General features: G+C 38.6%; 1 protein-coding gene across 1 annotated transcript; it reads right to left on the reverse strand.

The window, feature by feature from the left end:
* Positions 1-411: 411 nt before the first annotated feature.
* TGDS (TDP-glucose 4,6-dehydratase) lies at positions 412-13,720 on the reverse strand. Its single transcript, XM_054400763.1, has 13 exons — positions 13,654-13,720; positions 13,265-13,322; positions 12,481-12,547; positions 10,977-11,045; positions 7,771-7,861; positions 6,637-6,779; positions 5,995-6,093; positions 5,082-5,141; positions 4,030-4,073; positions 3,596-3,761; positions 2,992-3,050; positions 1,213-1,310; positions 412-833 (listed from the first exon to the last, which is right to left on the reverse strand). The coding sequence occupies exons 1-13, from the start codon at positions 13,718-13,720 to the stop codon at positions 733-735; spliced, it is 1,122 nt and encodes a 373-aa protein (XP_054256738.1). The 3' UTR covers positions 412-732.
* Positions 13,721-13,857: the final 137 nt, after the last annotated feature.

The following is a 13,857-nucleotide window of genomic DNA, read 5'->3' on the forward strand; positions in this document are numbered from 1 at the left end:
CAGTAATTCAAGTTTGTTACAATTGCAGTTAAGAAAAAAAGCATGTAAGACAGTAATATAGTAAAAAAATGACATCTAAAACAGACCAAAGTTTAAGAAAATGCTTCTGGAAATCTCAGTAAGAACACTTGCTACTTCTTGACACTTTTACACACACCCCCCTTCAAAAAACAGGGCATTTAAAGTTACAAAGAGGATAAAAGTTTGTAATCAATCATCTACAGAAGGTAATACTGTATCAGAGAAAATGATTGAATCATATAGATACCATATCTAGGTTTTATCAACTAGATTTATACTCTTGACATATAAAGTACAGCATTTTCCCCTTAATAAAAAATAAATCTTTAAAGTGACAAAAATAATGTATTACAGTGTAAAAACAAACAAATCTATATGAATGATTCCAGAGCTAAAACAAATTTCACTGAACGTCCCCCAAACTGTAACTGGAATTATTTATTCTTTATTAATATGGCAGATTTGGCATCAGTTACACTAATTAACAGCATTATAAATATTCTTCACCCTGTATAGTTCCTTAAAATCAATACCTAGTGAGAATATAGCATTGCACCATTGTTCCATTTAGAAAGTGCTGAAACCCTTCCCAAGGTTCTGTATTCATCATGGTTCACATATCTTTGAATACATTAATGTGGCCACTTGACTGAATGCTTTGAAGAAAAGACTGTGTGAAGTAGAATAAATTCCTTTGGGTTCTCCACCACCCTATGGACCACTGAGCTGTGCAAATGGCTCTGTCATAGGAAAGGGCTCCAAAGCTTTCTCTGTGTTTTTCCAGTTATGAAAGTTTTCCTTGTACCATTCAACTAGTACGAAGAGAATGCTGATTAGTCAAGTGAGTCAGAGACAGAGAAATTCAAACAGTCTACCAATATACTAAGACCAAAAATGTGCTAATAGTTTATTATGCAGCCTATAATATTAAAAAATATATTGTTTCAACTTTATAAATTCTTCATTAAACTTATTCTAGTATTAAAAAGCAATTAATTCCAGTACTTTATGCACTTTAACATGATTAATCTTTCTTTTTAAATCAGGTAAATTCACTATTTGAAAAGTAGCCAATTTTATGTAAAATTGAAGTGTTAAATTTGTTCTCTTTAATTCAAATTAACTAACCTGTGAACCCATTTCCCTCCCCTTTCCCTCGTCCCATCACATCCAAATCAAAGTCAGTCCTACTTGTTTCCTTTATTCCTTCTTTCCAAGGCACCTTAGGTCTCCATCCTAAATTGTGCATTTTTTCTGAGCTCATTGGATATCTCAGATCATTGGTAGGTCTGTAGAAGTATAAAATGCACACAGAAAACAATTTGATTAGGCTTTTTCATTAGAGATGTAGTGCCTCACACTGTCTTCAAAGCAGGCATGCCTCAATTTTGAAAATTCCCAACAAATGAACAAAAACTATTGCCTTCAAAAAATACACAGCAGCTGAGTGCAGCTAAAATACAATGCAGTTTGTACGGTCATCTACTTAGAATTGACTAGAATAAATACGGATTAACATCTTATTGGCACAAAAATGAACGCAAAATTCAATTTGTTGCCAATACAACTGTGCAGATCAGTGCATTTGCAACTCTTTAGACAGTCACCACACACACCAGTGTTTTCAAGTATCCTCATTCACATTTTTCATTCTGAAAGCCCACAAATTTTCCACAAACTTCTGATTTGAAATACAGGCTTCCAAAGCATTGTCATCACAGTACCTCAGTAGTTACACAAACTTAGTAATACTGAATATGTAGAATCCCAGGCTGCAACATTCAACATAGAAAGAGATTCCCTATATTTAAGCACAGCATGAATTTTCACTTCTGCAACCTGGCAGTTAGGTAGTCTAATCTAGCATTCCTGGTTTACTGGCATTAGCATACTGAATAGTTAAGCTATGTGTGCAGACAAACGAGCTACTTATCATCATATTAAAACATGCTAATCTTAAGCAGAAGCAGAACTAATTTTCCATGGCAAGTGACCCCCATGACCTTTAAGTTGCTCATTACAGAATTAAATAATCATTAGATAGGTATCTTAAGAATCTTTTTAAGACCTCAACATTCTCTGAAACATGTATTCCTATGTGGTTAGTCTTCACAAGCCCATTTATGTTTAAAGATTAGAGGACAAGGCCCAATACACATGAAGACACCTCTCAGCCTAAATTACACTAAGCTTACTGAACAGTCACATCACATCAGCCCAAGGCAATGCGTTCAAAGTCCTGCAATACACTCAGATAGGATTCTGAAGAAGCTTCCTCTTAAAACCAAAAATTGGTACATTTAAACACTTCAGTTGCCATGATAATCCAAATGTGAACAGAAAGTGAGAATTCTAAAGGCTATAACAATGCTTAACTGCCATCAGCAGATACGTCATTTCTAATCACTCTGGAGAGAGTGATATCTAAAGTAAGCAGAGGCTCATTGTTGCTGCAGAAAAGAAACTGAGATAAGAGAACAGAGCCAAATCAAGCCTGAAATTAAGGAGGGAAACACACAGCAAAAGCATATCTATGAAAGCTATCCGTTTTTGCTACCACCCTAACTTTGGCACCTCAGAGTTTTACATCTACTTTTGAGATAGCAGTTTCAGCTTAAGATAGGAATCTAAAATTAACTACACTCTGTAGGTACATATTTCTGCCTGTGGAGAGTGGGTCTTGCCTATAAAGCACGTAAGTCTGAACTAGTCTCATTAAGGTCAAAATACTAAAGCTAAATGAGACAGGAATGAGAAGTCTGAAAAAAGTTCAAAGACAGACACATTTGCCTTCGAGACATACACTCTGACCCAAAAATCCAAATAATAAACAGAAAACAAAATAGCTCTTACTCCCTCAAAAGTTGCCCCTTTTGCAGAGCAGAAACATTTTCTCAAAAAAATGTTTTGGAAAAGTCACAGAAACCTTCAGGAAAAAGCTATCCTGCATGTGCTTTGCTATTTTCCTACCTGTCTTTGACATAATCCATCCAGTACTCCATTTCAGATTCTGAACTGGTCTTCTTTATCTGTCAGGAAGACAAACAAAAATTATCACAACACACCTTGCACTGTCTTAACATACATAGAATTTTTAACAAGATTTAAGTCTGTCAAAAACAAATCAACCAAAACACACAGGCAGAAATGGTATTTTGTCAAAACTGAGTTCTCAAACTACTGGAATTATCAAAACTGTCTAAAATTCCAAATCTTTTCTTTCATCCAAGAACTGCCTAACCATTCATAACCAGATTTTAGTAGTGTCACAATCTCAGACCAAAAATGAAGTAGCCAGCATGAAAAATCCCCTACTAAATGTTGTCATCATGCCACTTATGCCCCAGCTGGGATAACTGCTGCAGCAGCTCAATGCATGACAGCCTGTACTGCAAATTTACATAGCACAGCTGCCACAGAAAAGGTAGTTCATCATTCTGCAGCAATTACCTTCTAAGACCCACTACAAGCCTAAGCTCTCTCAGAGCTACAAAAGGTTTATAGCAGCAGTTCATATAACAGTATATACACATGCAATGACTAGTAAAGAAAAGGATCATAACTGTTTACTCACTAAATGGATTAACTCCTTAGCAAGCTGGGCAATGGACATCTCAAAGTTAGTTCCAATGTTATAAATTTCACCTGGCTTTCCCTCCTTCAGGACAGTAAGGAATGCTTCTACCACATCAGCTGCATATAGAAAATTCCTTCTCTGAAGTCCAGAACCATGAATACAGCTTAAAATCAGAAAAGGGAAGAGATTTTTGTTAGTTCTTAAATGGAAGCATTCAATTTATTAGATGTACGTTTTAAGCAGTTTTGCTGTTAGCTGTTACTGAAGGTACCTTAACTAGCTGACATGCAAACAATCCTTTAAGGAAATTCTATTATTAAAATAAACAATTCATAAACTGGTTACAAAATTACCATTTTACAAACTACGCAACAGATTTAGAACTGTAATTAGTAGAGATATTAAAATTAAAAAAGAAATATATTACTTACCATTTTCTGTTCTGTTGTAACAGAGATATAAACTTTGGAATAACCTAAGGAATTGAACAAAAAAAAAAAAAAAAAAATCAGTAGTCCGTTATTTTAGAAGCTGTTATTCTGCAAAGAACATGGACCTTCACCAGCAAGTATCATTAAGTATTTGAATAAAACCCTTTAAATACTTCTAAGTTTTCTTAAGTCTAATAAAAAATGCATTGAATCTAGAAACTGCAAGGATTTGGGTTTTTTTTTTTTTCAAGAGCAGATGCCTGTTGCACTGTAAAGCTTATCCTTCTGGTCAGCTGTTACAAATTGGTAATTATAAATGTAACATTTTTGCAAAAGAAAATGGTTCCATTGCTTTTCACACACAGAAGTGCATTACAGTTCAACTAGAGTTTAGAACATAGTTTAAACATCCAGTTTAAACATCCAATTACAGTTCATCTACAATCAGAAAGTAAGAGTCATTAAAACAGTTGTATTTGGAAGAGAATCAACAGAGAATTTTAAGATAAGTAAACACAGATCAAGTGATAACCACTAGCTCACAGCATAAAGTTTTACAGTATTACGTTCAGCTACAAGCTTAGATCCATTCATAATGTCCCAGAAAGTTCAGGACAGTCTGCCCCACTATTGAAGTTCTCTCTCACAATATAGTGTAGTGTTTGAAATGTTTAATTCATTTACTAAGTGTTCATAACAACAGTATATGGTATGTGAGTTAATGCACTTAGAAAGGGAACCCTACCAGGCATAAGGCAGTTAAATATCCCTTGAAAAATAGAAAAATTACAGTCATTGTAGTAAAATTCATGTAAATACTGGAAATCTTCAGTTGATGCTTTACTGACAATGCAAAAAGATGCGTTCACTGTGTTGATAATAAGACATGCCAGAGTGAGACCAAAACATACAACCTCAGCCAAATATACACAAATATATTTGCAAGACAGTGCTTTTTTTTTTTTTTTTTGCAAAGTCAGAAAACAGTAACATCATGACAACCCTAAATTATTGTATACAGAAGCTCAGAGTAAAGCACAGGTTTAACTCACTTTTTCTGGATACTGATGAGGTCCATAAACATTACTGCTCCGTGTGATAACAACTGGGAACTTAAGAGCATTAAACATGAAAGTCATTACGTAATAAAATATATACCACTAAAAGCCTGTAGGCTTCCTGCCAATCAATAAGTAACACACTTACATACCTACAGTGCTTATTCAAAAATCTGCATGCCCTTACAAACATGAATGAATGAAGCCATCTGTGCTTCTTGTCAAACAGGCAAGGGCCTCCAGCCTTCTCAAACTATCAGAAGCACAAGCAACGAATGTTTGTAATCTCTCAGTCTTGCTTAGGAACCACCATGATCTATCTGGTTGACTGGAGATTGGCTTACTACTTCTTATTCCAGGAAAACGTTTCACAGCCATTTACATCTTATTCAAGTCAGCCTTATGTCAAAAACAACACACGTAAAAAAAAAAAAAAAAAAAAAAAAAGACTTAAGTATTCAAAATTTTGAGTATTTTTACTTAAACAAATCTGAGTAATAAGGTTTCCCCTCTCCTCCCCTTAATTTTTTGCTTTCACTGTAAGTCTAGTCTTATTACAAATTGATCTTTGCATATTTTACTTCTGTATCAATGGATTTCCTTCCAGCTTAACACTGTTTTCTTAAATTGCTAATTTTTTTTGGACCATTTTATCAAAGAACATTTTTGGACATTCCAATTCAGATTTTTAAAAAAGTTTTAAAACATTTGACTTCTCACTGTCCTGCAGTATTATCTCCACCAATAAGTGGTGGACATCCTACAACACATCCAAACTACAAGACTGGCAATCAGAAGAGAGTTGTCACTGTGTGGACTAGTACTGATTTTTCTTTTATACTCTTACATACATAACACAGACACTTAAGTATGGACTTCAGAGTTTTTGAAGCTTGTATCAACTTACTTGGTATCTTTCCCAGTAAGACTGAACAAAACACTCTGCAGCTGCTTTAGAGGAAGCGTAGGGATTTGTTGGACATTTTGGTGAAGATTCATCAAATTCCTAAAAGAAAAGAAAAACTGGCATTACTCAATTTGTTTTGCCCAGATGAATCTTAAAGTTACAAAAGCTGCAGTTGCAACCAAAATAAAAATCCCTAAATACCAAGGACGACAGACTGATAAAATTACCCTTCCATTTACAGCAGCAGAACAGTTAACAAGAGAGTATTTATCAAACACAGGAGACTGCTAGAATACTGGCAGTAATATTTTTATACTTGCAGCTCACAGTAACAGATCCTTAGGATTTTTATCTTGTAAAATAATCATTGTTAGGGAGGTTCCACGAGAGTACCACTAGAGTACCATTGCACTACAGCTAGCAAATAGAACTTTCAGTCCTAAATAAAAGGGGTCCATTATCTCACTGCTTTAGGATGCTACAAAAAAAAAAAAAATATTTAGGACAGTTTTGATACTTAGTTTTCTAGAAACAACCAGTGCTTATTTATAAGTTCAAGTCAGTCATACATTTACGGAGGCTAAGGAAAGTTAGATTAAAGCTAGTAAAACTAGAAAAACCCTCATGCATTTTTGACCTTACCTCATCAGTACTACCTCCATATACTTCATCCGTACTAACATAGACAAACTTCTCCACGTTGGCTTCATGCGCAGCAGCAACCAGCACATTAGTGCCATACACATTCACATAAGTGAATTCCAGGGCATGCCAAAATGAAAGATCTACATTAAAAAAATTCAGATAATTCTGATTACATTTAGCCAAGACAGGACTTCCTATCAAACCATAATATTAGAGGCTATAGAATACATAATATATAATAATAATAATATATATAATAATACAGACTGGAGCTTCAATACTGGTTCTTTGATTGTCAGATAGCAAGATCATTATTAAACGAAGACACTTCAAGACAATATTCCTTGGTCTGTACAAGAGACTGGAATCAGGAGCAAAAGCTTATTTGCTATAGATGCTTCCACTGCAAACAGCATTACCTAACTTTATTTAAGCGGCAGCATACCTCCCCTCTCCACTAGGAAGGGCCAAGCTCAGTCAGCAAAGTATCACTCAGACAGTTATATAATGTAGTACTATATACCTATTACTGTTAATTAACTACTATCTGGTTTAATTATGACAATTTTTGCCAAGTATTTTCCTGGATAACTCTTTTGAGAATTTCTTCTCACGATGAAAGGAGTATGGTAAGGATAGGTCTCATCAATAGTTTTACTAAAAAGCAGTAATTTGAAATAGGCACTTCTAAGCATATTCTCTGGTTTTAGCACCCAGGTGGGATTCTGAAGGGAACTATGCCTAATCCTTCAGCTTCTACTCAGGGGGTTTCCCTGCAAGTTTGGAGCAAATTGAGTTAAAACTTGAGACTACTAACAAACTTTTTCTCCACTGTCTTCATGACTCCACCAGCACACTGGCAGTTATACGTGTCTAGATCATATTTAAAAATGTAATGCAAAAGAAATGCCAGGAATTACTAGTTATGCACAACTAACAGAGACAACAGTCAGGTGAAGCACTTTGTAAGGTAAGGCTGTGAACCTCTCTAAGTTAAAAAGGCTACTAAATCTTGAATCATGTAATTTGTGGATACAAACTGTACCCTTGTTTTATATGAAAATATAAAAAATTCCAGTATATATTTCAAACAAACATACTCATAGAAAATAATACCAAAATACTACTCACCTACATGTGTCTGGGCTGCAAAATGAAGGACTATATCTATTTTCTCAGTTTCAAAGAGATGTTTTATGAAATCAGGTTCACAAATATCTCCCTAAATAAGAAAAAAGATCATTACAAAATTATTTTGGTTAGAAAATAGTAAGCTTTCATTTTGTACTAAGCATCGCATAAAAGGAGAAAAAAATTACAAAGGAAGCAGAGGATGCAAATAGCAGTACCAGGTAAGTTTGGGCCAATTTATCAATGCCATGTCTAAAATAAAACCAGATATAAGTATCACAGATTTACGGATTGCATAAGGTAGGAAAGGACCCTCAAAGGTCAACTCCTTCAACCACCCTGTAGTGAGCAGGGACACCTCCAAATAGATTAGGCTGCCCATGGCCACATCAACTCTGATGTTGAATGTCTCCAGTGACAGGGCCTCGACCACATCCCTGGACACCCTGTTCCAGTACTTTACCACTTTCGTTGTAACAAACTCCTCCTTATGTCTAACCTAAATCTACGCTGCCCCAGTTTCAACCCACCATCTTTCATCCTATCATTACAAGCCCTTCTAAACAGTCCTTCCCTAGCATTCCTGTAGGTCCCCTTCAGATATTGAGATGCAATTATAATGTCTCTCCAAAACCTTCTCTTTCTAGGTTGAACAGCCTAATTCAACCTGTCTTCAGATATTGAAATGTAATTATAAGGTCTCCCCAAAGCCTTCTCTTTCTAGGCCAAACAGCCTAATTCAGCCTGTCTTCACAGGAGAGGTTCTCCAGCCTTCTGATCATCTTCATGGCCCTTCTCTGGACCTGTTCCAGCAGGTCCATGCCTCTCTTCTGTTGCAGGCCCCAAAACTATTTTGAGCAACCATCTCAACAAAACTTATTTCAGGATTTGCATTATGATTTAACATTACAAAACGGCATCATTCCCCAAAATACACACAACAGAAGTATAGTGTGTGGCTTCAGTATCAGCAGAGCAAGTAAGAGGGCTACCAGAGTCTGGCTATCGGACAGTGACACCTAGTGGCACTATAAAAGGTGAGGCGGATTTCTACTTCTGTCAAAGACGATTGGATGACTTGCACGCATTTTCTTTTTTATTGCTTGTTCTGGTAATTTGCAGAGTGGGGGAACATTGGTATTCCAATGGATAGATTTAGAAAAGGCATCGACCCACAAGCCATTCTTTAGTTTGGCACAGAAGCAACAGGTTTACATTAGAGGTAAAGGCAAGCTGAGGAAAAGCTTTTGGTATTTTCTTGTTGGCTCAACTTAAAGACTTCTCCATTTTCAATAACAAGAAAATTATCTAAAAATAGTTCGAATGCACCTATGTTTTAAGAAGTTCACAAGCAACGATTCTGAACAGCCTGAAGTATAGTATGTCAGAGATGGGAAGAAGATGAACTGATTTTCCTATTTCTCATCCCTGAACAGAACTGAAACACTCCAGCAAATACTTCGGGCTCACACATTACTTTGAACTAAAGGGTTACAATTACTGACTTAAAAAAACAAAACAAAAAAAAAATCCCACACCACTGAAATTCAAACTCAATATATCTGTGCTGAGCAACAACAGAACTTGTAATAAACCTGCATCCTTCATACAGCCTCTTATGCAAGTTCTCTGAGCTTTTACTTAAGCACCAAAATGGGCTCCTCTTCTACAGCATCACTACATTTATCCTTCCTGCTCTCTTCTAAGGTTAGTTACAATAGCATTAGAGCTCTAATCACAGGGCTTGTCCACCAGATATTGCTACAGCATATCTTTTTCTATCAGTGCAAACTCTGTGGCTGCATACCATCTGTATATTGAGCTTTGATCAAACTTCCTTCAAAAAACACACAAACAAAAACCACCACCCAAAAGTCCCTAAAAGTTGGAATAAGTTGTACTGACCTAAGTTTTACAAAAACATATTCCCCACTCTAGTTCAGAAGATCCATCATTCCTTGTTAGTATCCCATTGCTTCACACAGGAATCTGAGCATTTACTCTAAGATGCCTTCTAGAACTCTATGCTGTCCCAACCAACCAAATGTTCTTATATACCCAAGTAACAAGGCTTTTCTAATGCATTCATACATTTCATATCACACAACGGAAATTGTCAGAATGTAAGAGATATGTTTAACTTACATAGAATCATGGAACATTAGAGGTTGGAAGGGACCTCAAGAGATCATCAAGTCCAACTACTCTGCCAAAAGCAGGATCACAAGAATGCACCCAGGTGGGTTATGAAAGTCCCCAGAGAAGATGACTCCACAACCTCTCTAGGCAGCCTGTTCCAGTGTTCTGTCACCCTCACTGTACTGAAGTGTCTTCTCATGTTGAGGTTAAACTTTCTATGTTCAAGTTTTTATCCATTGTTCCTTATTACTGTGCACCACTGAAAAGAGCCTTCCCCCCTCCACTTGACACCCACCCCTCAGATATTTATAGATATCTACTATCTTTGACAAAGCTTCCCCAAAGTTGTTATTTCAGAAGAGCTTCACCACATTAGCCCAGCAGTTAGAATGTTTATCTCAACACCAAACCCAAACCCATCTCCTGTCTGGATATAAGACTGTGGAAACAGCAAGCTAACTTAATTGCCATAATTTTAAAAAGAATAAGCATATGTTAAATGGTCCTATGAGACCCTGCTCCTACACAGCACCAACAGCAGCGAAAGCAAGAATGCAGCCTGATGTCTAATGCTAACAGAACATGTTGCACATCACAGACTAGCAGTGTTTGAAGATGCAAAATCCAAGATAGCATCAGAGTAGCATGAAGGAGCTGAATTCAAGTCCATGTTGTCCATATTACCTATTGTAAATGAAACAACCATACCCACAACCACTCATCTCTACAGCCAGATTTTTACCAGTTCTGTACCTGCATTATATGGCAAAATACATCAACTTTCAAAATACTACTTCATGTAAGAGGCAGAACACACTTTTCACCAACTTCCAAGGATTAATTAAGGTAAAGAGATGAAGTAAATGCTGTTAACAGCCATCCGATTGTCACATACACTGGCATATGGCATACACTGATTCATTCTTGACAATGAAACAGTAATTTCAACTTCACCATACATGAAAGCAGTGGCTTTTGGTTTGGGGAGCTCTGGAGACCATATTACCTTAGTATGAAGACAAAGATCAGTAAAAAGTCAAGTTCCCTAGAAGAGAAGGCTTTATCACCTGGATAAACTTGTAGTTTTCTTTCTCAGAGACAGTTTCAAGATTCTTCAAGCTTGCACAGTAGTCGAGCTAAGGAGAAATACCAGATCAGTATCATGAACTGGTCTTTGTGAAAGTGGCAGCCTGTCACTAGTGGTGTCCCCCAGGGATCAGTGCTGGGCCCCATCCTGTTCAATATCTTTATTGATGATCTGGATGAGGGGATTGAATCTATCATCAGTAAATTTGCAGATGACACCAAGTTGGGAGCAGGTGTTGATCTGTTAGAAGGTAGAAGGGCTCTGCAGAGGGACCTTGACAGGCTGGACAGATGGGCAGAGTCCAACAGGATGGCATTCAACAAATCCAAGTGCCGGGTGCTGCACTTTGGCCACAACAACCCCATGCAGAGCTACAGGCTGGGGTCAGAGTGGCTGGAGAGCAGCCAGGCAGAAAGGGACCTGGGGGTACTGGTTGACAGCCACCTGAACATGAGCCAGCAGTGTGCCCAGGTGGCCAAGAGAGCCAAAGGCATCCTGGCCTGTATCAGGAATAGTGTGGCCAGCAGGAGCAGGGAGGTCATTGTACCCCTGTACACAGCACTGGTTAGGCCACACCTTGAGTACTGTGTCCAGTTCTGGGCCCCTCAGTTTAGGAAAGATGTTGAATTGCTGGAGCATGTCCAGAGAAGGGCAACGAGGCTGGGGAGAGGCCTTGAGCACAAGCCCTATGAGGAGAGGCTGAGGGAGCTGGGACTGTTTAGCCTGGAGAAGAGGAGGCTCAGGGGTGACCTCATTGCTGTCTACAACTACCTGAAGGGAGGTTGTAGCCAGGAGGGGTTTGGTCTCTTCTCCCAGGTAACCAGCACCAGAACAAGAGGACACAGTCTCAAGCTGTGCCAGGGGAAGTTTAGGCTGGAGGTGAGGAGAAAGTTCTTCACAGAGAGAGTGGTTGGCCATTGGAATGTGCTGCCCAGGGAGGTGGTGGAGTCACCATCCCTAGAGGTGTTCAAGAGGGGACTGGAAGTGGCACTTGGTGCCATGGTTTAGATAGTCATGAGGTTTAGGGTGACAGGTTGGACTCGATCTTTGAGGTCTCTTCCAACCTTCTTGATTCTATCATTCTATGATTCTAATTAAGATCCAGCCCAATTACTAGAAAGCTTGAGAACAAAGTAAAAACTTTTTTCAGAAGAAAAGCTATTTTGCAAGCAGACACAAAGAAGCTTTAAAAGCACAAAACTACAAAATATATTCTAACTCCAAAAATTCTGAACTGTAAGTTTAGAATTTAAAAGCTCCCTTTACTTTTTTATTATTATTTTGTTACAAGTAATTATTTGTGATGAGTACAGGATGGTAAAGGTGAACAACAGTTACTTTTTTCTTTTTTTGCATAGGAATAAATTGATAGTAAAAAAAAATATACTAGATAAAATAACCCTTACAAATTTCAACATGCTATAGATTACATTAAAATTGTTTTAAATAATTTTCAATCTCAAGAAAGAAGATAAGCTATTTACCTTATCTAGATTTATAATCAGATAGTTCGGATAGTTTTTCACTAGGGAGACAACTACATGTGAAGCACTGTAAGATAGAAGAAAAACATATTTTACAATTATGTAGTTAGCTTTACAGTGGCAACGAGATAACGAATTATAAATAAGCTCAGCAATATCAAAATGCTTCAGGGGAAAAGGGAGTTGTACTCAAAGACTAAAGAATTAAGATATATTTTAAGATACATCAACATTATTCTATCACTCGTGCCCTTAAGTACATATGTTATGAAGTTAGAAGTCTGGTTAAAAGCTCATGTTATAACAAAAGAAAGCAGCACTGCTCACAGCCACCTAAAAACCCCCAAACCATTACACGCTACATTCAACTACTGTTCTAAAATACTTTTATACTCTTAAGTTTATACACTAAGTATTAAGAAGAACCGAACAGTCATCTCCTACTGACTCTCCGACACTGATGCTAGATGTAAGAAGCAATGACAGCCTGGTTACCAGGCATAACTTATCTTTGGTACAGTCTTGTGTACAAGGAGCTCAGGCTGAGACTTCAGGTTTAGCAGGGCCCCCAAGCTGAGGGGTATACACAGAAATCTAATCTTCTCACAGCTTCAACCTCTGAGCAAGATGAAGGGCCCTAGCTTAAGATGGACTTTAACAACCATTCTCTGCTTCGAACAGAGCCCGTATTACCGGGAAGTAGCTGGCTCAAAGTACTGCCACTCCCTTACCCCACCCTGACTAGGACCGAGAGTCGACTCTCACTGTCGGCATCTTCTCTCACCGAACACCTTCTTCCTCAACACGGACAGAGAAGTGCACGGCGGCAGCCCAGTTCTCTCCTCACAGCTTCCTATCTCAAGATCCACGACACGGGAGAGGCACAGGTAGCCTTTAGCGCGAAATCGGACCTGCAGAAACGGCTGCGTTCACCGCAGCCTTTGCTTGAGCGAACGCGGCCCGAGTCGGTGGAGCCGCTGAGCCAGCCAGGACAGGCCCAACGGGGACAGGCAAGCGAGGCGGCACCAAGGAACCCCTCCCGCTGCGACCTGCCCCCTACCTACCACATCCCACATGCGCCCCAAGAAAGAAAGCCGGCAGACCCCTCCCGGGCCAGCTAGAGGCGAGACCGCGCTTGGGGCACCGCCACCACCACTCACATGAACCCTGCACCGCCTGTCACCAGCAGCCGCTTCTCGAAAACCCGTAGCTCCACTGAACTCGTTAGACGCGACATCATCTGCGCTTTACGGGAGTGGCTCTCCCCTCCGCGCTGCTTTGCGCCGTGACGTCACACCTGCACATGCGCACTACGGGAGGCGGCCCTCCTCTCGGGGGTTTAATGGCGAAGCTCGCAGTGACCGCAAGATCCTGCGT

The sequence above is a fragment of the Indicator indicator genome, chromosome 1, assembly GCF_027791375.1.
Source record: "Indicator indicator isolate 239-I01 chromosome 1, UM_Iind_1.1, whole genome shotgun sequence".
Lineage (NCBI taxonomy): Eukaryota > Metazoa > Chordata > Aves > Piciformes > Indicatoridae > Indicator > Indicator indicator.

Coding starts and splice junctions, on each gene's coding strand:
- TGDS (XM_054400763.1), bottom strand. CDS start 13,720: ATGATGTCGCGTCTAACGAGTTCAGTGGAGCTACGGGTTTTCGAGAAG. Junction 6,094..6,636: donor ATGGAGGTAGTACTGATGAG/GTAAGGTCAAAA, acceptor CTTTTCTTTTAG/GAATTTGATGAATCTTCACC. Junction 5,142..5,994: donor CTTACTGGGAAAGATACCAA/GTAAGTTGATAC, acceptor AATGCTCTTAAG/TTCCCAGTTGTTATCACACG.